This window comes from Cucumis sativus, chromosome 6, assembly GCF_000004075.3.
Source record: "Cucumis sativus cultivar 9930 chromosome 6, Cucumber_9930_V3, whole genome shotgun sequence".
Classification (NCBI taxonomy): domain Eukaryota; kingdom Viridiplantae; phylum Streptophyta; class Magnoliopsida; order Cucurbitales; family Cucurbitaceae; genus Cucumis; species Cucumis sativus.
The window spans coordinates 19,120,397-19,142,533 of record NC_026660.2 but is presented as its reverse complement, the minus strand read 5'-3'; the positions used below and the strand labels follow the sequence as shown (position 1 = coordinate 19,142,533).

The following is a 22,137-nucleotide window of genomic DNA, read 5'->3' as shown; positions in this document are numbered from 1 at the left end:
TCATCCTATATTGAACTAAAAATATCTATTCATAGTTCTCCCAATATTTTTCACATAATATTACCTCACCAAGTTGGTCAACAAACGATTTTGGAACACTATGTCTTCTGAAACGCTATTCTAACTTAGACAAAATTAAATCGAGCAACAACAGAAATAGGGTACTAGAGAAAATTCAACGCTGATAAAGAATGTGCTAATTATGGAACAGGCTAAGGAAAGTAATGTGATTAATCAACTAATAACAGCAAAATTGGAGTTCATAAATAATTGTTTCATCTTAGCTGCAACACTTCGTCTTCATCAGACCAAAAAAAGACAGATAGAATCATAGAAGGAAACATGGCTACAAAATATCTTAACGACAAAACTTAAGCAGCACCAGCACCTTTTCCCTTCTTTCTCTGGAGCTTCTTCATGTAGAACTCAAGTTCTTTGCCCTCCAAGATATATCTGCCAAAAATTTTCAAAAGATCGATAAATTACTACAAATTCCTTCATTCACAAAGAGTGTGCCAAATGACAAGTTCGAATAAACACAACAAAATAACTAAATAATTGAGCTTCTTACCCATCAGCACGACCACATTGACCGGGTCTTGATGAAATGCAAGCCATCAAACGACCGCTGCTGAATTGCTCTTCAATATGTGGGTCAAGCTTACGACCCTCTTGACGTTTCTCCAGTTTGCGCTGAACATGATTACTCTTCTTCACCTCCTCAGCAGCAGCAGCAGCAGCATCACCTTCCTATCAACCATAAAAGTGAAGTTATCTCATAGATTGAGCTCTAGTTTATATGTACTAATTACATATGCTGTAATGTTACAATACATTGAACCTATTATTTATTATAACATTGGCACTCAGATTAGAGATTTGAATAAACCATATTGATCAATAAATCTACAAAAAACTTGCTCTACCTCGTCCTTCTTAGCAGATGCTGCAGTCTTCTTCTTCCTTCCAATATCCACTCCATAGTGCTGAAGATACCATTGCTTGAATGGCGCAGCATCAACCTGAACAACGGCACTCTTCACCAAAGTTTGAGTACGAACAAGTTCATTGTTGGATGCATTGTACACCACATCTAGAATACGGGTTTTCCTAGACACAGCCTCACTACCCCACGAGTAGTTTCCAGTGTCGAGTCTAAAAGCTCGCCACTTAACATTACCCCCACGAACTCGAATCCTCCTGATTGACTTGTCACTTGATAACTTAGTGTTGGCAGGTTGCCTTCCAAGCTCATACCTTTACAAATAAATAAAACAATAACGAGAACTTTAAAAAACAACACAGCAAATAAAAGCTGTAACTTCAATTGACAAGAAAGTCAAACTGTTATGTTGACGTTTCAGTATCAAGAGCCCATACACATATAACAATGTTACAGTTCTACTAGAAGATCAGCATCTACAATTAATAGAACTAACTGCACCATAACTCGAAAATTGAAGAAGGGGTTCCATCAATTCTTCGATAAGAGAGAAAAACCAACTACACCATTCATAAAATATGAAAATGTGAACATATTACAAGTGACACGAAATTAATTCAAGAAAAAAACATCAACCAAACAAAGGTGTGGGATAACTAACGCATATTAGTTAAACTATACAAAACAAATGACAAATCTTTGCTAATAACATCACAACTATCCAAGAAAAAAAAATCGATGTTCCAGCTAAACCTACAAAATTTGGATTGAGCACTAAAAATCAAACAAATATATAAAGAAAATTACAGAATCTTTTGTGGGTCAGTTTACGGCTACTTAGGGAAACGGAGTAAAAATGGTCAATCAAATTGAACAGAAATAGATAGAAGCCGAGATAGTAGTTACTTTCTCTTCTTCCTCCAAGCCTTCTTCTTCCCTCCAGTTGCACGCCTCTTGTGCATAGAATCTCGAGAGATACCTATTCACGAAGTCCTCCAAGATTAGTAAAATCCAAAAATAAAAATAAAGCCACAGGCAGAGTTGCGTGGGAAAATCCGAAAATCCAAAAATCGGTGTGCGACTTACCCATGTTGACGAGACTGAAGCTCCTACACGAAGAGGAGTTACCTGAAAGCAAATGATAGAAACAACAAACAAGGCTCAAACCCTAAACTTAGAGCATAGATTGAAAATATAAAAGAATGGGGAAGAACACTCACCCGGCAGCAGGCGGCGGCGACGGTAAGATTGGGTGCTCAGGAATTGAGTGAGGTATTATAAGGAGGAAGGAGATGAATATAAATTAGGGTTTCGAGTCAGTAGCAGCACTGTTGTGGGCTCCATTATGGGCCGAATAACTTGATTCATGGGCTGAGTTGGAAATAAAAATGCAGGCTTTCTGCCCATTAAGCTCTTTAATAGAGGACATATTTCATTAGAGGTCTTTTCAAAAGTAAAAAAAAAATGAAAAAATATTTATATTCAACCCTACAACCCCTAAAATACAAAAAAAAATATTTAATTTGTTTGTGAACTCAAGTATTTTTCAAATGTTCTAATTTTTTTAAAAAAATTCTTATTTTCATTCATCTTTCAGTGTAACTTTCTTAAATAATTACAATAAAACGAACAAAAAAATACTATTTAGATCCTAGCCTACAATTAATTAAAATGATATTCTAAATTAGGAAACTAAAAAATTACTTATTTTAAATATCTTTTAAATATTTTGAAATTATTGCAATGATTTACATAAACATAACATTTCTTTCACACCACCGTTTCAAAAAAAAAAAAAAATCATAACATATGTGGTTTGGAATTTAAGAAATGCGCACATGGTTGTGGAAAGAAATCTCGTACTCTCTTGGTTATGATTATGGTAATAGGAAGAGAAAGCCCTCTACTACAATATGAGAATGTATAAAGAAAAATTTGCCGCAACCAAATAAAATTCCTAGCGACAAAATTTAGGGCATGTTTGGTCAAAAATATAAAGACATAAATTTGAAATCAAGAGATTCAATGAAAACAAAGTTGTATTTTATATTTTTAGATACGTGTTTGATGGTTGGTTCAAAAATTTGATTCTAGTTTTAAAAGAATGTTTAAATGATTTTATACTATATATCTATAAATCATAAAACTAGTCTTACATATTCACTCAACTTTAGTTCATAATAAACTATTATTAATTTATTTATGGTTAAAAATTTGATTAAATTACAATCTTAATCCCTGTTGTTTAGAAAAAGTCGTAGTTTAGCATAGTTTGATAAAACTTTATATATAATTATGATGATTTGACAACTTTTATAAATAATCCCAGCGAGTAGGACTTTTTTGTATGATTTATCAAAGGAAAAGAACTAAATTTTACTTACAAACCATATTACACATCTGGGAAAGGAATTATGGGGGATTAGGAGTGGGGAGCCACTCCTTGTTGGGGCCTCAAGTAATGATAAGAGGGGGTTAATAATCCACCTTACCCCATTTTCAACCCCCATTACCCTTACCCTAATCCTCTTCACTCGGTTTTCAATCTCTATAACCCCTCTTCATAACCCCTATTTTGTCATTTTGTCGGTTGTAACTCGTATCAATCTCTCTCTTAATTTGTGGTGAAATTCGTCATCTTCCCTCGTCTTCTTCATCCTTCCCGTTCCCTGGTCATCATTCTTCTAAAAAAAAAAATACTTCAATGTTTTGTCCATTTTTTCTCTCTCAAACCACTGTCGTTTTGTATATGTTTGTCTTCAAACTTCATTTTATTTTCGTCCCAGAATCTCATCGTTACAGTCACAATCTTCACCCTTTTGTTGTCTGATTCTCAGATCTTCGAAAGCTAACCCTTTGGTTGATAATTGCGTTTCGATGTTGTCTTCGAAGTGGTTTATCCTTTCGATTTTCTGGTTTCGTTGAATGGTTGCGTTTCACGCGTTGCATTTGAAACTTTTCACCTTCCTCTCTCTCATTCTTGCATGGCTTTGTTGTAATGATGCCGGTCCGACTTCCCCCTTGCCGATCCGACGTCCACCTTGTCAATTTTTATTTAGATCGAAAGAGTTTTCAATGAACATAACCGACATCGATATAGACCTCAAGGAACATTTGCTACACGTGAATTTGGTAGGGGTGAATAACGGAAGATTTTATAGAGATATTTTCAATTTATTTGAAAACTTAAAATACCATACATTACCAAACAGTTAAAGAAATATATTTTTTATTATATAATTTAAATTAAGGTTAATCGTGCTTTTAAACAAAGTATAGTTTATATTTTATTTAAATTAATGGTAATATAAATATAAACTCAAATTATATTATATCTTATATAATATAACTAATTGTTTAGATTTTCTCATATGATCTATAATTCTAATATGAATCGAATCCATATTAATTTTTAATCTATAGTTTATTTATGAATCTTATTCATATTATTATTATTTGAATCATATTCAAATATTAACTTCCCTCATAAAAATTTTATATTATAATGTATCAAATACATTATATTAATTGTATCATATACAATTTATTCCCTTTAATCAATTTGAACGATTCAAATTAAACCAAAATAAATTTGATTCTCATTTAACAAGGAGACCTTATGGACCTACAAATTAAAGCTTCAATGATGTGAGATTAATTAATTAAACTCTTTAATTAAATTAACCACTATTCATTAACTATCAGTCATTCCACTAAAGATCAATAGTTGCACTCTTGTTAATGTAGATATATTTTTGTGTCCATTAGTTATAACTAATCAACAACGCAATGACCCTTCACAAATTGCTCATAAGTACAGCTAAGCAAAAAATTATTGTTTTGCCTCTGTAATTACATCTAACTCCTTAAGTATCACCAATCCCTCTGATGAACAATAGTTGTAGTCCCACTATAACTAATCTTCTCTCGGGCCAAGGGAGGGTGTGACACCACATTGTTCAAGCCTTGGAATCAACCCTTAAGAGAGCAATTTCTTTACTTACTCTATCTATAGAGGAGTGAATCCTTTCTTGTGCAGTTGTGTTCCCAGCTCCCTAATCAAACGAATCCCCAAAATGGTAGGCCTATTGAGTTGGCGATATAGGCCACTCTCACCCATACAAATCAAAGGACTGCCTTCATAGACCAGAGTTCACAACTCACTCAGGATTCAGGTGAAGTCACCTATGGTCATCTTGGTGAAATGTAGTCTCAACTAGTAACTGTGTTAATAAGAGAGACTATTCATTTTATAGTTCGATCTTATACAAACTCTTTGTATAGAATACCCCTGCTCTAATGTCTCGACATGAATGATTATGATCAAATCATTTGTAGCACTTTAGAACAATTGTAACAACTACAAAGCATGCCGTATTCGTAGTGTACGTCACCAGAATAAGGTATCCAACCTTATCCATCTACTACAGACCATTTAGGTTATCATTTAAACATGATCCACTTGTATGTCTCCACATACATGTTTAGGTTACATAAGATAACCTTTGATGTTAGTTTATTGGTTTTGTGGGTTAGTGCAACTAAATGTCAAATAAAATAACACATTTTATTTTATTAGATAAATAAAATGTTTCTATAATATGTACAATTACAAACTACAAAATCACAAGATTTAGGGCATCAATCCCAACCGATTGTATCCTACCATGGCCGCATGACTGGGTACAAGTTTGTTGGCTTTACTTATTGTTTATAGCAATATATGATTTTAACATTTTAATTATTATTTCGTTATTGATGTCATATTTAAACATCTTGAAAGTATGTTTCATGAGCTTTTGCTTTTAAAAACTTGTCACTCACTGAGTTTTAACTCACGTTTTCAATGTTTCCCCTAGGTAGCGGTCAAGGATTAAACATTGGTTGAGCTCCCAATCTTTGATTGTAGACTCTTATTCTTTTGTATGCATATACTTGGATGTTGTATTGCAATATAGGGTGGTTAGATGAAGCGAGGGTCTCGCTAAGGTCATGTGTTTTGAGAGATCTTTTGAACTGTAATGATTTCGTAACTAATATCTAGATGGATATCAACTATGTTTGAAACTTTAGAATAGTCTGAATGAGTGTGTGGTAAGACACAGTTAATGTGATTTTGTGTCTAAAGATTGCATATATTATATAAGTGAAAAAAAATTCTTCACTTTTCAGGTTTGCGTAACCTATATTTTAGAGGAGATGTTGTCGAAATTTCTGTAACATTTTATAATACTTGTCCTATAGAAGTTTAGGCTAAAAAAGTTTGCTTTTGGAAAATGTTTTTTTACCACGATCTGGGTAGAAGAAAAAACCTAGAAAGGGGCATGAAAGTTGTAAAAACCATCCCCATGAATCTGCAGACTCATCTTCCACAACTGCAAATGCTAATGGTAGAAGATGACCATTCGAATCAACAGATGTAGAAATTAATAACTTTCCTTGATATTTGTCATACAAGTGAGTGCCATCGAGTTGAATAAGTGGCCTACATCTACTAAAGGCTTCTAAACAAGGACCAGATGCCTAAAATACCGATGATAGTATGACATAATTTTCGGTAGGTGTGGCTTATACCCGTCATTCAATAAGTGTTCAAGGATTGGTATGTTTCACCATGTATAACCAGCTAGGTAATAATTTGTACGACTCATCCCAATTGTAAACATTTTGGCCACTACTTTTCTTGTACCATCCCAAGACCTATGGTAAGAAACATGGTAGCCAAACTTCTCATTGATTATGGATTGTAGTGACGCTACACTTATTGACGATTTTTCTTTGACAGATTCATAGAAATATCGTGGAAGCATTGAAAAATCTAGCTGTCCATGACTTTGACTAAGTTATGAGTAAAAGCATGTATGTTGGCCAGATAACCTTTTGATTTCAAATAAACTATGAGATTTTTTTATTAATGCACAAAGTCTCCATCTGCAACTTTCGTCCGACTTCTTACATTGGATGATCCACTTGTCAGTGTTGACTCTACTACTTGATATGATGCGTAACTCTTAATAACGAAGCACTTGACCATATGTTGTAGCATTTCTTTATTTTCACAAATTATTCCTTTATACAATTTTGTGTTGTCGGTCACCATCAGAACGATAATTGGATCATGTTTCTAATAAATCAATAGAAGCATCCAATTGAATTTCATTCATGATCAAACTAACTAAACCATCCAAATTTATTCAGGATCAAACTAACTAAACCATCCAAATTCATCATATCATCAACAAGTACTCCAACAACACTATAATTCTCGTAGGAATTGTATTGTGTCCATTGTCCACCATAAAAAAACTACTATGAGAATACTAACATGATATTAAATTATCTGCAAAAAACAAACAAAAAAGAAAAGAAAGGAAAAACATTATATAAGAAGCTAATTCGAAAAATAGAAATACAACTATATCAATTATAGAAAGTGATATAGTTCTATCACTATTCATCCGTGATAGAGTTTTATCACTGTTCATCAGTGTCCACACAATTTAAATTAGTTCACAAAAAACACAAAGATAAATAGAACTTTGATTAATTAAAACTAAAACATAAAAAAATAGCAGTAAAGAAAGAAGAACGAGAAGAAAAAGAAGAAGAAAAAGAAAAAAAGGAATGTCTGAAAAGGAAATTGTGTGTATATGCTGGTGATGGATGTGGAAGCACGAACAAGATGAAGGAAAGGAGAAAAAAAATGAATATCAGGGTAGGAAGTTGTCATCTATAAATCCAGGAGAAAAATTGATGACAACAGGCACAGTTAATGATCAAGTCCAAGGGTAAAAATGAAATTGTGTATTTTGTGAAATGTTCGACTACTTTTGATGGTCCTAGTCGTAAGTCGCAAAATGATGAAGCACGATGAGCCTGCCGGTCAATCAGTAATTCGTCGTAGGGAACACGATTAATGGGATGCATAATTACTACATGTAAGAAAGAACATCAAAGAATGAAGGAAGTTGCTTTTATCTTCTCCATCAGATATTTGGATTTCATTTTGTATAATTAAAGTTATATGATGTAATTAAAAGTAATAATATAGTGTTATGTCATTATAAAACATAATAGACTAGCCATCATGAGATATAATGAAAAGATCTCAATTGGTGGGATTTTCCACGACCTTAGGTTAATTTTAACTAGTTTTCTATATTATAAATAGGTTTAGTTTTTACAATTTTCTTTAAAAAAAAGAGAGAATCTTATCTGATAAGGGTCATGTCCTGTCCTGTTTGATTTGATCTTATCTTATCTTGATAAGTTTCATTTGTTGTTAATCGTGTCGGTTAATTTATACAGTGATCCATATGTTAATTATTATATAGTACTTGTCAAACACATTTTGTGTTATCTTTTTTACTTATTGGGTTGCAACATCTTATTTAAGCATGGGTCTTTGTCCCTTTAGGCATTTTGTAATGCTAATTTGGCTGGTGATGCCTTTGATCGTCGGTCTACTGTGAGTTATGTTGTCATTCTTGGCTCCTCTCTAATCCTCCGGTGCTTTAATGTGACAATGTCACTACTCTCTCTCTTGCTAGTAACCATGTCTTTCATGCTCATAGTAAACACATTGAGATTGATTATCACTTTGTTAGAGAGAAAACCCTTCGCAAAGACACCTCAATCAAGTTTATCTTCTCTCAAAATCAAGTTGTCGATTTATTTACGAAAGTTTTATCTTCCCAATTCCTTTAGAAGCGTTGTGGAAAACTCTTGGCTTCTCTCTCGCCATGAGTTTGAGGGGGGTGCATCATTGGGTTTTTATCCTAAAACTCGATTTGTGAATGTTAAACTATTATATTGTTCAATAAAGTTGTTGTTGAAAGTATTGTTTAATAAGTTGTTATTAAATAAAAGTTTTACTTATTTTAGAACTCAAAACCCAATAAACAAGGATCCTTAACTAGAGTATGAATACTTGAACTTTATGTGGATATATAAACTTATATCAAGTTTAAGTAATAGTCTAAATTGTCTATAGTATAGGAATAAAGTTAGGCGCCTTATTTTAGAGCACTATAGATGCCTCACACTTTGTATTTAGTACAAGCGGAGTGATCCCAAGACACACATGTAGAGACATGTGAGTGAAAGCATTCTATACAATGAGATTGTATAAGACCAAACCATGAAATAATCACTTTTACAATATAACATTGTTAACTGATTAAAACTAAATATTTCAGCTATGGATGATCTAGGTAACTCAACCTTAATCCTTAGCTAATTATGACCTCCTCACGTGAGATTATCCTTAGAGTTGCATAGGTGAAGGTAGTTCATTAGCGTTGGTTCAATAGACCTTTAATTTCAGGGGTACGACTGAGTAAATAGTTGGGTAAGACGTAGAGTGCAAGATGAAATTTACTATTGCCAATTTTAGGGTTAGTAGATAGGTTGTTTCCTTAAGTGCTGATTTTAGGTCTTGAACAAAGGGATCCTGCCCTCTTGTTAGCTTGAGAGAGATTTGATTTATAGGTTGGACCTTAAACCAATTGTTCATTAGATGATCAATTAAGGCTTGAGTAACAAGTGTAATTTTGGGGGTAAAATGATAAATTGACCCAACTGAGATTATGAACAACTTGTGAAAGGTTGACTTACTAATTACGGTTATATTAGGTGAAGACAAATATATCTACTATGAAGAGAGTACAACTATGAGCTATTGTGGATAGTCTCAATTAGTTAATGAATGTTGATTAACTCAATTAAAAAAAGTTTAGCTAGTTAATCTTGGATCGTTGTAGCTCATGATTTGTAGATCCATTAGATCCCTGTACTAGCTTATTATGGATTTAAACTTAGAACAGAATGATCGAGAAATTCAAATTGTTTTAATTAGTCGAGAAAAGTGAGTCATTAGTAATATTCAATATAATTAACGATTATAAATTGAGAGTGAATTAATACTTAAGTAAGATTTAAATAGTAAAAAATTTAAATAAAGATTTTAATTAGGTCGAATGGATTGATCGAGATTAAGTGAAATTTAGTTAATTGAAATTGTTAAATCAATTAATTATTTAATTTAAAATTAAATAAATTAAATTAAATACATCAATAGAAAAATAGGAATTTAGATTTTTATTTTTGGAAGTTGTTGACTTTGAAGTTGTGTTAGTGAATGATTCCACAATTGTTGATATTGTCAAATTGTTATGCAAATATGATTTGATATGTTTTTTGGTTTGAACAATGGGCATAGTGGTAGTGTTAATTGATGATAGAGATTTAATGAATTTTGTTAGAAATTCATAAATGTTCTTAAGTAAGTTCTCTCTCAAGTCTCCCAAAAATTGTCAAAAGGATAGTAGTTTCTCATCCTATTGTAAATGGATGCTTACTTAGAGCGATTAAAAAAGAGAAACAATTTCCCTAATCACTTTCAAAAGAAGAGGAAAACCCCTATTTCGAATATAAAGAAGAGAGAGGGAAAAAAAGAGATGAAAAAGAATCCCTTTCTCGGGTTACGGTCGATTGCCCCGATTCTGTTTGGCGCCATATTTCCAATTAACTTATTATTATTAATAATAAAAGAAATGCAAAAAGTTAAAAAAAGAAAAGAAAAAAAAAAATCTCAGCCGGTCCAACTCCAGTCTCCGATCACGCAGCCACCACGACGCCGAGAGAAAATCCACATTTCGAAGCAGCTCGGTCCAGTTTCCGTTCCTAAATTGTTCATCAATGTCGGAAGTAATTTCCGTGATGGATATTGACGACGATAATGGCAATAACGAAGCTGAAAAGGCAGTCAAGGGAAAAAACGTTGCCAGTCCTGCCGCCGCACCCGAAGGCAAAGCGATACCCTGGGTTGAGAAGTTCCGGCCTAAGTCTCTCGCTGATGTTGCTGCTCACCGTGACATTGTTGACACCAGTAAGCCTTCTACACCATAAATTATTGACTGCTCAATACGTTAGGGTTCAAGCTTTCACTGGTTTACTCTTTACTTTCCTTTTATCTCAAACTCAATCTGAAAGTAGGTGAGCAGTAGGGACTAGTTGTAGTTGTAAGACTAGTTTAAAACAGCGAACGATTGTGATAAGGAATTCATTTGTTTGCCAATTAATTTTCTTTTAATTTTACAAAATCAATGCTTGATATTTCATTTTTCATGTTCTTATTTTTGTTTTCTCTTGGTTTTCGTCTTTTATGTGGAACGTTAATTAGTCGACAAGCTGACGAGTGAAAATAGGCTGCCACATCTCCTGTTGTACGGCCCTCCTGGTACTGGCAAGACATCAACTATTCTAGCGGTTGCTCGGAAGCTTTATGGAACAAACTACCACAACATGATTTTGGAACTGAACGCATCAGATGATAGAGGGATAGATGTTGTTAGACAGCAGATTCAGGATTTTGCAAGTACCCAAAGCTTTTCATTTGGGTAGGATTAACTATCTATCGTTCATTTTCCATCTTGCTTTTCCTTGGAAATCAGTCTGAAGTATAAAGTCTGAAGTCTAAATTAGAGAACATGCTCTCTGTAAAATTGGGAGTATGTTTGAGGAGTTCGGTGTAGTATAATGCGTCCGGCAGCTGGTCATTCATCAGTGATCAAGCAGATTGTTTCATTTTTAAATTATATAATGGTCCATCATTGCAATGAAATTTGTATCATTAAAGGGTAAAATTGTGTCGAAGTGTCTTATTGACACTTCTTTGGTATTGGCTGATGTCTTATTGATACGCAATGACTTCTACACATAATAATACAATTTATTTAGAATACCCCATTTTTTCAGTCTATAACATCTACATTTGCAGGGCAAAAGCGTCTGTAAAATTGGTACTGTTGGATGAGGCAGATGCCATGACTAAAGATGCACAGTTTGCTTTACGAAGAGGTTTGTCTCATATGTTCTCTCATCTCTCTCTTCAACTTTCATTGAGCTTCGTTACCCTGTGCCTAATGTTGCTATATTTGTTTTCATGCAGTAATTGAGAAATACACAAAAAATACAAGGTTTGCTCTTATCTGTAATCACGTCAATAAGATTATTCCAGCATTACAATCAAGGTGTACCCGCTTTCGATTTGCCCCCCTTGATAACTTTCATGTCACTGAACGACTCAGATATGTTATTGAGGCTGAGAGGTACACCTTCCCTTGTTTCACTTACAATACATGCATAAGTCTCATTATTGCTTAGTCTGACAAGCAAATATACAAGTCTTTGATGATTTTGGATCGACAGTATATCGATGTTTAGTGGTAATTCTCTTTATTTTATATTCTGATAATTTAATATATCATTCTAGTCATGTAAATTGTTAAAAGGTAGAAAAGAGAACACAAGATCTACGTTTTCGAAAAAGTAGGACACGACACGTCAATTTTTTTAGTTAAATATATGTCATGCATACAAACATGTTGAGAAATATTCCAAGTAAAAACATCAAAATACAAGTTTAGAGCCATAAGACATAACAAGTTAGAACAAAGAGGGTTGGAGGGGAGAAATGTGTGAAAAAAATTTGAAAAGATAAAATTAAAATTATATATAACCTAATAATTGTTGGGCCGGGCTAATGGGCTTTTCTATCCTTCTTTTTGTGTTTTCTTCAGCCATGTTGGGGTCGTGTCGGGGCCATGTCCGAAATTAAAAAAATATAAATAATCGACATGTGGTGTGTCAGAGATGTGTTGGAGCCATGTTGGTGTCAGAAACATGTTCGACACTAACCCTTGGCCATCCTAGGAGTGTCGGTGCCTTAGGTCTACGTGGAAAACCCTACAACAGAGATAAAAAACCACGATAGAGGCTCTTTTATTATCTTAGCATGTTTCGTTCTATCATGTTGTACAAGATTATTGCTTATAGCTACTTTATTATCACCATAGATCTTCATTGATAAAACACAGTCTTGGTGAAGATCGGACAAAATTTTCTTCAACCAGATTTCTTCACAGATTTCCAAACTCATAGCTTTGTATTTAGCTTTAGAACTACTTTTATCAACATTTTGCTTCTTACTTCTCTAAGGAGGCGTTTGGGGTGTGGAGTGAGTTATTATAATATGTGGTTATTATAGTCTGTAGGTTATAATAGTCTATGGGTTATTATAATCTGTGTTTGGGGTGCAAATTATTATAGTTTAGGTTATTATAATCTATGTTTAGGGAAGTAAGGAATAGTGAAATGAGGGAGTGAGGAATAGTGACATATATGAGAGGTGAGGAATAGTGAAATGAGGGAGTGAGGAATAGTGACATATATGAGAGGTGAGGAATAGTGAAAGGGAGGAGTGAGGAATAGTGAAAGGAGGGAGTGAGGAATAGGAGAAATAATCTATGTTTGGGGAAGTAAGTAATAGTGAAATGAGGTAGTGAGGAATAGTGACATATATGAGAGGTGAGGAATAGTGAAAGGGAGGAGTGAGGAATAGTGAAAGGATGGAGTGAGGAATAGGAGAAATAAGGAAAAAAATATAATAGTCCTAATCCTAGAATTGTGATAATCCTTGGGGTAAACATTAGCCCACTCCACTTTTTCATAATATGAGGGTCAAACGGTCCCTAAGTAACTAAGTTACCCCACACAAAGGTATACCTAGAGGTAGATTTTTTTGTCAACAACTGATTCTACCCAATCAAAGTCAGTATATGCACTTCCTAAACATTAGACCTTTACCCGAAGAGCTTTTTAAATATCTTAGAATCCAATTCACAGCTTCCATATGTTCTTTTTAGGGTGTCTGTATAAACTAACTAACAACACTGCCAGCATAGGAAATATCTGGTCTAGTGTCAGATGAGTAAATCAACTTTCCCACTAGACGTTGATACCTTTCTTTATCAAAGGAACTTTGTCAATAGAATCTCCCAGTTTCACATTTAATTCAATAGGAGTGTTAGCAGGTCTACATCTAGTCATACCTATTTCCTTTAACAAGTCAATGGTGTATTTCCGTTGTGAGACAGAGATCCCTTCCCTTGATCTTCCCACCTCAATTCCAAGGAAATATTTTAGGTTCTCTAGACCTTCGATCTCAAAATCGTCAGCCATTTTCTTTTTCAACCTAGTGATCTCAGTCGTATCATCTTCTAACAAGACAATATCATCTACATAGACAATTAGAACAACAATTTCCCCAGATACTGACCTTTCTGTAAACAACGTGTGATCATAGTGTCCTTGACAACCTTGAGATTTAACAAATGTAGTAAACCCGTCGAACCATGTTTTCAGAGACTGTTTTGAACCGTACAAAGACTTCCTGAGTTTACATACTTGATCAAACTAAGCTTCAAAACCAAGGGGGTGGGCTCATATAAACTTCTTCTAATTCATCATTCAGAAATGCATTTTTAACATCATGCTGATTGAGAGGTCAGACTTTATTAACTGCAATTGAAAGGATCTTGACTGTGTTTAACTTCGCTACAGGGTAGAAAGTCTAAAATAATATCCCATAAGTTTGAGTAAACCCTTTTGCTATAAGTCTAGCCTTGTACCTGTCTAGAGTTCCATCTGATTTATACTTCAGAGTGAACACCCATTTGCACCCAACTGTTTTATGTCCTTTTGGAAGATCACAAAGATCCCACATATTATTCTTTTCAAGAGCTCCCATTTCTTCTATGATGACAGTGCTCCACTCAGAAATGTCCATAGCCATATGTTTGTTTATCGGTATTGTTGTTGTATCAAGGTTGGCAGTGAATGCTTTGAACTCAGAAGAAAGATTATTGTAAGATAGAAAGCTATACATGGGGTACTTGGTGCTCTTTCTTAATGTAATGAGCATGTCAAAAGAGATATCATCCCTTGATTTGTCTGATTTTTCATTTGTAATAGGTGTTTTATTACCTTTCCAACTTGTGGAAGAGTCACTCTCGTGTGTTTCTGTTGAAGTCTGCTTGTAACCCCTTTATTCTCTAGAACTAACATATTCGTTATGTTATTCTCCACCAAATCAACAGTATCATCCTCAACACACAAGTTAGTATTATCAGAGTCAGTAGTACCTCGAGTTTGTGTTGGTTCATATCCATGAACTGCAACTGGCAGAGCACTAGGGGACACCATTTCTTTTTTGAGATTCTTCTTGTAGTAAGTTATCCAAGGGACTTGTTGAGTGGGTAGAATGGTGTCATGGGCACTCAAGATAGGTTCAAGAAGGTCATTAGGGACTAAAGATGTGGACCAATTAGTTTTTCACTTGTACTCTCCTCAAATGACTAACGAGGAAAAAAGGTTAATCCTCAATTTACATTCATGGAGATAAAGTATTTTTTGAAAGAAGGGTGGAAACATTTATATCATCGCTGGTGAAGGGGATACCCAATAAAGACACATCTTTGAGCACTAGGGGTAAACTTATTTTGGTTAGGGCCATGACTATGGACAAAGGCATTGCACCTGGAAACTCGGAGAGGGACATCAAGAAAAAGCCATGTGGTATGGTATGACTCCTTGAGGCATTCGTGGGGGGTTTGGAATTGGAGGACACGGGAAGACATTTGATTAGTAAGATGAGCTGAAGTGAGAACTGCAACCTCCGTAAGTGTAATGGAAATGAAGTAGACAGTATGAGAGACCGTGCAACCTCGAGGAGGTGATGATTTTTTTCTTTCCGCCACCCCATTTGTTGAGGGGTATAGGCACACGAGCTTTGGTGGACGATGACTTTAGAAGACAGAAAGTCACAATGAGTATTATTAAGGAACTGATGACTATGATCATTACGAAGAATAACAATTTTGGTGCTGAACTGAGTCTGAATAGTAGTGTAAAATTGTTGAAATATTGATGTTACCTCAAATTTATTAGCGAAGAGAAAAATTCATGTGATGTGAGATGGACATTATCATCAATAAAGGTCACAAACAATCGTTTCCCCAAGAAGGTGGTAATACTTGAGGGAGCCCAAAAATCACTATGAATAAGGGTGAAGGGCTGAGAAGGTTTATAAGATTGTGACTGAAAGGTGATTTTATGTTGTTTTGCACGAATGCACACATCACAAGACAGAAACAAGATATCAACTTCATTAAATAAATAAGGAAATCAATATTTCATATATTGGAAATTTAGGTGATCAACGTAAAAATGACAAACATACCATCTTTTTTTGAAGTTGAAAAATAAGAAGACAACAAACTAGTCCTATAACAATTCCAAGACAGAGCATCATCATCAAGAAGATAGAGTCCCCGATTGTGCTGAGCAGTGCCAATTGTCTTCCTCAAGCTCAAGTTTTGAAAGAAAACATTATTTGATGAGAAGGCAACTTGACAATTCAGATCTCTAGTTTTCTTGCTAATAAATAGTAAATTGTAAGATATTTCGGGTACATGCAACACATTTTGTAAAGTTTAACCATAAGAAATATGACCCTTGTCCAAAATAGGAGCAAAGGACCCATTTGCAGTCCGAATCTTTTCATTACTAGCACTCAAAAGATACGTAGAAAATTATCATAGGATTAAGTCAAATGACATGTAGCTCCTGAATCAAGTATCCATGGTTTCTTACCATTTAGAGGCACCTGATTGAACAGCGACCGTAAGGGAAGAGACACCGGGGGGGGGGGGGGGGGGGCACATGTTGATTCACAAGGGTAGGCCTGTAATTTGGAGGACGCCTTCTGCCTTTTGGTGGTCTACCATGTAACTTTCAGCACTGTTATTTTGTATGTCAATGTTCATGCATTGAGGTCTTTTTTCCATTTTGCTTGTCACTTGCAGAGCCACATAATTTCGCCCTAAAAGCAGTAGAATCAGTAGCAGATACAATCATGATGTTCATAACAATGACTTCGTCTTCCTCTAGACGCACCTTAGAACACACTTCCATGAGAGACAGTATAGGCCTCTGTCGTAAGATACAACCTCGCACTACATCGAACTTGAGTTCAAACTAGCTAGGAAATCATAAACACGATTGGCTTAATCTTGGAATATTGTACACGCCTCTACATGGACGATCTCAGATAATTTCACAACATAGATCCATCTCCTACAGCATAGGGACAATTTGTTACAGTATGAAATGACATCCATCGACCCCTGTTTGCACTCATGAGCCTGTTTACTCAGAGTGGACAGACGAGATGACTTCTATCTTTTAGAATATAATTTCTGAATTGCATCTTAGGTATCTCGAGCAGTAGCAGCATACAATGGTTTCCCTATTTGAGGTTCCATACTGCTAATTAACAGTGATTGAAGCATAGAGTCTTCTCCTTTCCAAATAATTTTGACCATTCAACTTTTCTTCTGCAATTAACGATGTGGAATTTCCCATAAAGGCAGACAAATAGTTTGCTCTAGTTAAAGTAGGGAAAAAGGTTATCGAATTCTTTGGATATATTAGTAAAGTGGAAGGAATGTTAGAACTCACTGGACTGGAATTTAGGTTTGTGGAAGCACTTAGAGCTGCCCCATAAGCAATGATTTGTTACTGAAAACTTACCGATTAGCCAATTTTTGTTGTACCATTACTGGGGACAAACCACCCGAACCTTGATGTTCATAACTAGGTGATGCATGATGAAGAGACTCGATTATTGCGAGAAGCTTACTGTGATAGGGAATTTACCTCTGTGGTAGGTGGACAACTCACAAATCTCGGTTTCATGGTGTATGTTCAGATTAAGGTTTCCATCAAAGGGTTGTGGCGGTGCTAGAATTGGACGGATATGCAAGGATTGAAGATTACGATCAATACTGGCTTGGATAGGAATGACGACAACGGAAAAATCGGCGGCAGCTGTGGCTGAAGTAAGACTGGTGCATAACTAAAGTTATCTTGCACCAGTTGGTTTTCACCAATGGCGGCTAGGTTTTCGTCATTATGCTTTGATACCATGTTAAAAGGTAGAATAGAAAACACAAGGTTTACGTGGAAAACCCTAGAACAAGGAGAAAAGACCATGATTGAGAGCCTCTTTTACTATTTTCAGACACAATGAAAGTTACAAAAGAAGACAACTTTACAGGCTAAGCAAGACTCAACACAGAAAAGGAAAAAAAACTTAGGGTAATGTAAAATACTAAATACCCCATGGGTTATAAACTATCAACAAAGCCCCTTATTTCTGACATAAATATTGGGGGTAGATTCCACGTGCTTACGTCGGGATCTTGTTTACCAAGGACAGTTTAGGTAGCATTCATTAAACTCCTTACTGTTCAATGAACATGAAATGATTTTTATACTTGAAGTTTTTTGGGACATTCTGTCCTTTTTGTCTACGCCATCTTTGCTCTTCCATAAAGTTCCACTTTTAAATTAACGTGTAATTTGTTGAACCTAGGTTGTTTTCGGAGGTTATGTTAGTTGGAGTCGATGCATTTTATGAAGGTTGTCTATTGAACTGATTTACTCAATACTTTTAGAAACTATACTGTGCCACAGCATGTGAGTGTATGTCTAATGCCCTATAACTGAATGATAATTAGGTTGGACGTCACTGAGGGTGGCTTAGCTGCTCTTGTTCGACTTTGCACTGGTGATATGAGAAAGGCCTTAAATATCCTGCAGGTAATAATGTTTTTACTTAACTGTTGTTTTCTGACTTTGGTGGCAATGTTCCTGTTAGCTAGTTCAGAATATAGTGATAGATTCACTTTATGAGAATTAATAAATATGGTAGTGTAAATGGTGAGCACATCATTCCAGTAATATGAGACGTAGGTACAACTTGTAACCCTATATTAAAGATTAAGATTGATATTTTGTTACACAATCCTGTTAAAGTGGTTTTTCACCTCCAATTTTCACCCTTCCTTTGTTTACTAGTAACGGTAGTGCTTAGTGGACTGTAGATGCTTATCATTTCTTGAAAATTCGGAGGAAGTGATAAGGACAACCCTAGAATAATGACTTAGCAACACTAGTAGAAACTAGCACCTCTTAAACACGCAAACTATTACTTTAAAATTTGGTTGAACTGATAAGGACAACTATAGAGAAATGGCTTAGCAATCCCAAGAAAAACTAGCACCTCTTAAACACACAATCTAAGAACTTTCTAACACTCAAAGAGGAAGCAAGATGATTATCGTTGATGATCTAATATCCTACTGGAAGAAGGCTAGCTCCAATCTAATGTCCTATTACTCCACAAATTTGGTGACCAACTAAACTTGAATTGTTCCATGGCTTTTTGTGCGAGCAATACTAAGCAACAATTGGACTCCTGAAACACACCAGGAGAAGAGAACTCTCAACTGAACATTTTCATTCAACAAGAATATTCTAGGTTACAAAAGAACATAAGTTGGCTTATATATGGCCAACCAAAAACTCTAATTAGTTTAACCTAATAAAATGATAGAAACGGGACATATTGAAGTATAAAAGATAACAGAAATACAAGGTAAACCAAGTGTTCGAGGTACTTGGACCCTTCCAATCTTGAGATAACTCTCAAGTCCTAATTCACTCACCAAATATTGCCTATCTTCTCCATTCCCTGCCTCTCTATTTATAACCAGCTTACTTAATAAACTACTTAACTAATTACCAATGTACCCATTCGATTCCTATAGTAAAACACACAAAAATGTATCTAAAATATTACGAAGTAAAGTTTAGAGCTGAGGGAGGGGATTGGGCCTTAGCCCTATAGAAGAAGCCCAACAACTAAAGTTTCAACAATAAATCTACAAAATTACATAATTCAATCAAAATAAAGTCAAAAACTAAAATCCATTACGAATGTCAGTGGTCCATAGCCTTGGTTCTTAACTAAAACTTCAAGTCATCCCATATCTGTGGTGCCTTTTTGTAGTCTTTGGTTCATCTCAGAAAGTTTCATGATCAAGAGTTGTAACTTTTTATCAACGTTTCCATGTATTGAAGTCTCACACAATTAAGCTGTGATTTCAGCAGCAAAAAAAAAAAAAAAAAAAGAGAAACTGTGAATAAGAAAGCCCATAAAAGCACCCCTAAATCTCTGCACAGCAGTCTGAATATTTTGGATTTTGGACCATAATGCACCCTTAAATCAACATGCATTGGTGCATGTGAACATTCTTTTACAACTCGTAGATGAATCGAAGACATCTACGTATGTTATTTAGTTCATTTGCTGTTACTCTGTGATCCTGATGACGTTTTTGAAATTTTGTGTTTTTATGTAGTCAACGCACATGGCTTCTCAGCATATTACTGAAGAAGCTGTATACCTTTGCACAGGGAACCCTATGCCCAAAGACATAGAGCAAATATCATTTTGGCTGCTGAATGAACCATTTTCTGACAGTTTTAAGCGTAATTGGTTTTCTCTGGAACTTCCCATTTATTTTGATGTGTTTTGCCAGTTTTTATTTATTCCTACCTATCGCATTTACAGGAATATCTGAAATAAAGACCAGAAAAGGATTGGCTTTGGTTGATATAGTGAGAGAAGTCACTCTGTGAGTGCTTTTTCTTATTTTGTATGATTTCCGAGTGATGATTTTTGCTTGACTTTCCCCACTGTTCAATCTATGTAGGTTCGTTTTTAAGATAGAGATGCCATCGAATATCAGAGTCCAGTTGATTAACGATTTGGCTGACATAGAGTATGCATCAATCTCTCTAATGCAATTTATCGTTATGTTTTATTATTTTATTCTGTTGAAATATGTATGATCTGCAAAGTACGGGCACCATCATCAACTTGACAAACGTCGAACAATACTCATTTTTTGACGTTGATGTCCACCATACGCATTCCATCCCATTTGTTATTCAACAATAAGTAAATCGAAAGGCTTAAAAAACTGGGGGTTCTTTTTTTTTTTTTTTTCCTTTACTGTGGGTGTGAATGGGTAGGGAGCTTAATAAGTTGAAGAGCTTTTTGACATATCAGTAGAAAAGGACAAGCGAATCTTTAGTTTTCTATTTACCTTCTAAAACATTCTTTCTCATCTACTCTTTTTGTGCCAAAAGTTCTGTTGTATCTTTTAGTTCAATGTATATAAAGCACTTACTCCAGCTGTATAGCCTTTACGTGCACTATCATAGAATTATGCTGCAGTTTTCTTTATGGATAAAGATGAAGGACATTCTTTCATATGATTTGCTGTTATCTTCTGATCTTATCCTTTTCAATTTGAAAAAGCTTGGTCAACTGCTGGACCTAACCTAACACCTAATTATTTCTAACAATGCTTTAAACATGAATCAATGATCTCATTAGTTGAAAAAGACTTGTTAGCATATACTTGCATTGCTTGTAAATTGTAACCTCACCCAAACTGTGCACTGAATCTATCCATCTAGAATAGAATAGGCTTTTAAAGTTTTTGAAGACCTGAAGATGATAACGACTTTTCATGACATTCTTTTTACCAAAGGATGAATAGGGAAATAGAGATACTGAAGTCAATACTCGAGCACATGGGATTTCTTAACCCGATCAAATTATTATTAAAAAAGGAATAAGAAAATGAAACCAGAACATGCATATTAAGTTTTTTTTAGAACTCAATGACACAACTATACATACAACCTATAGAACAGATGTTGTTCAAGTAAGGTCATGGATGTGTATATTAAGCTTTTTAATCTATTACTGAATTAACCAGTTTGATTGGATGCTCTTTGTAGGTACAGGATGACTTTCGGATGCAATGACAAGTTACAACTCGGATCGCTCATCTCATCTTTTACAGGAGCTAGATCTGCTCTTGTTGGTGCTGCACAGTAGTTTCGTTGGCTAAAGCGAGATTTTGTATCGTCTTAGAGGACACTTTACTCACCAACCATCTGTCATGCCCGTGTTCATTGATTAGGTACGAAACCGTAGAGAATGTGAACATATTCTTCATTTGACTTCCAGCTTTTGATGAAAAAAGTAAATGGCTGACATTGATGTATGGGAAGGAAATGTAATATTTGAAACTTTGAAAGTCTGCAAGAAAAGGTTAGATAACATTTAAAGTATTTCTTTGTTCTTTTTGGACTGATTCACTTCCAATATTTCTGCACATGCTTATCTTTAATAGCAATTTGTTTACAACCACCAATCTTTTGATTTCATGCGTGCTGAATTTATTTATTCCATTATTCAGCATTAGAATACGTATGTATTACTCCTTGTTGGTTGCCAATTTTTTTATAAATTCCAAATTACAAATTTAGTCTATAGTTTTCAATATAATAAGTTAGAACTATTCTTATAGTTTATTAGATCTTTGCAAAAAATATAAGATTATTTATGATTGTTTGTTGAATTATGG

The 22,137-nt window shown here is 34.7% G+C and overlaps 2 protein-coding genes across 2 annotated transcripts; one reads left to right on the top strand and one right to left on the bottom strand.

Annotated features, from left to right (window-relative positions):
* Positions 1-197: 197 nt before the first annotated feature.
* Positions 198-2,275, bottom strand: LOC101216990 (40S ribosomal protein S8). The gene is made up of 6 exons (XM_004149752.3): positions 2,164-2,275; positions 2,030-2,071; positions 1,850-1,922; positions 927-1,257; positions 572-750; positions 198-453 (listed from the first exon to the last, which is right to left on the bottom strand). The coding sequence occupies exons 2-6, from the start codon at positions 2,031-2,033 to the stop codon at positions 372-374; spliced, it is 669 nt and encodes a 222-aa protein (XP_004149800.1). The 5' UTR covers positions 2,034-2,071; positions 2,164-2,275; the 3' UTR covers positions 198-371.
* An 8,216-nt stretch (positions 2,276-10,491) lies between these two features.
* On the top strand, positions 10,492-21,924 carry LOC101217230 (replication factor C subunit 3). The gene is made up of 9 exons (XM_004149753.3): positions 10,492-10,832; positions 11,127-11,343; positions 11,724-11,803; positions 11,895-12,054; positions 18,367-18,448; positions 20,053-20,182; positions 20,265-20,328; positions 20,407-20,475; positions 21,506-21,924. Exons 1-9 carry the CDS (start codon positions 10,643-10,645, stop codon positions 21,603-21,605), a joined length of 1,092 nt encoding a protein of 363 aa, XP_004149801.1. The 5' UTR covers positions 10,492-10,642; the 3' UTR covers positions 21,606-21,924.
* Positions 21,925-22,137: the final 213 nt, after the last annotated feature.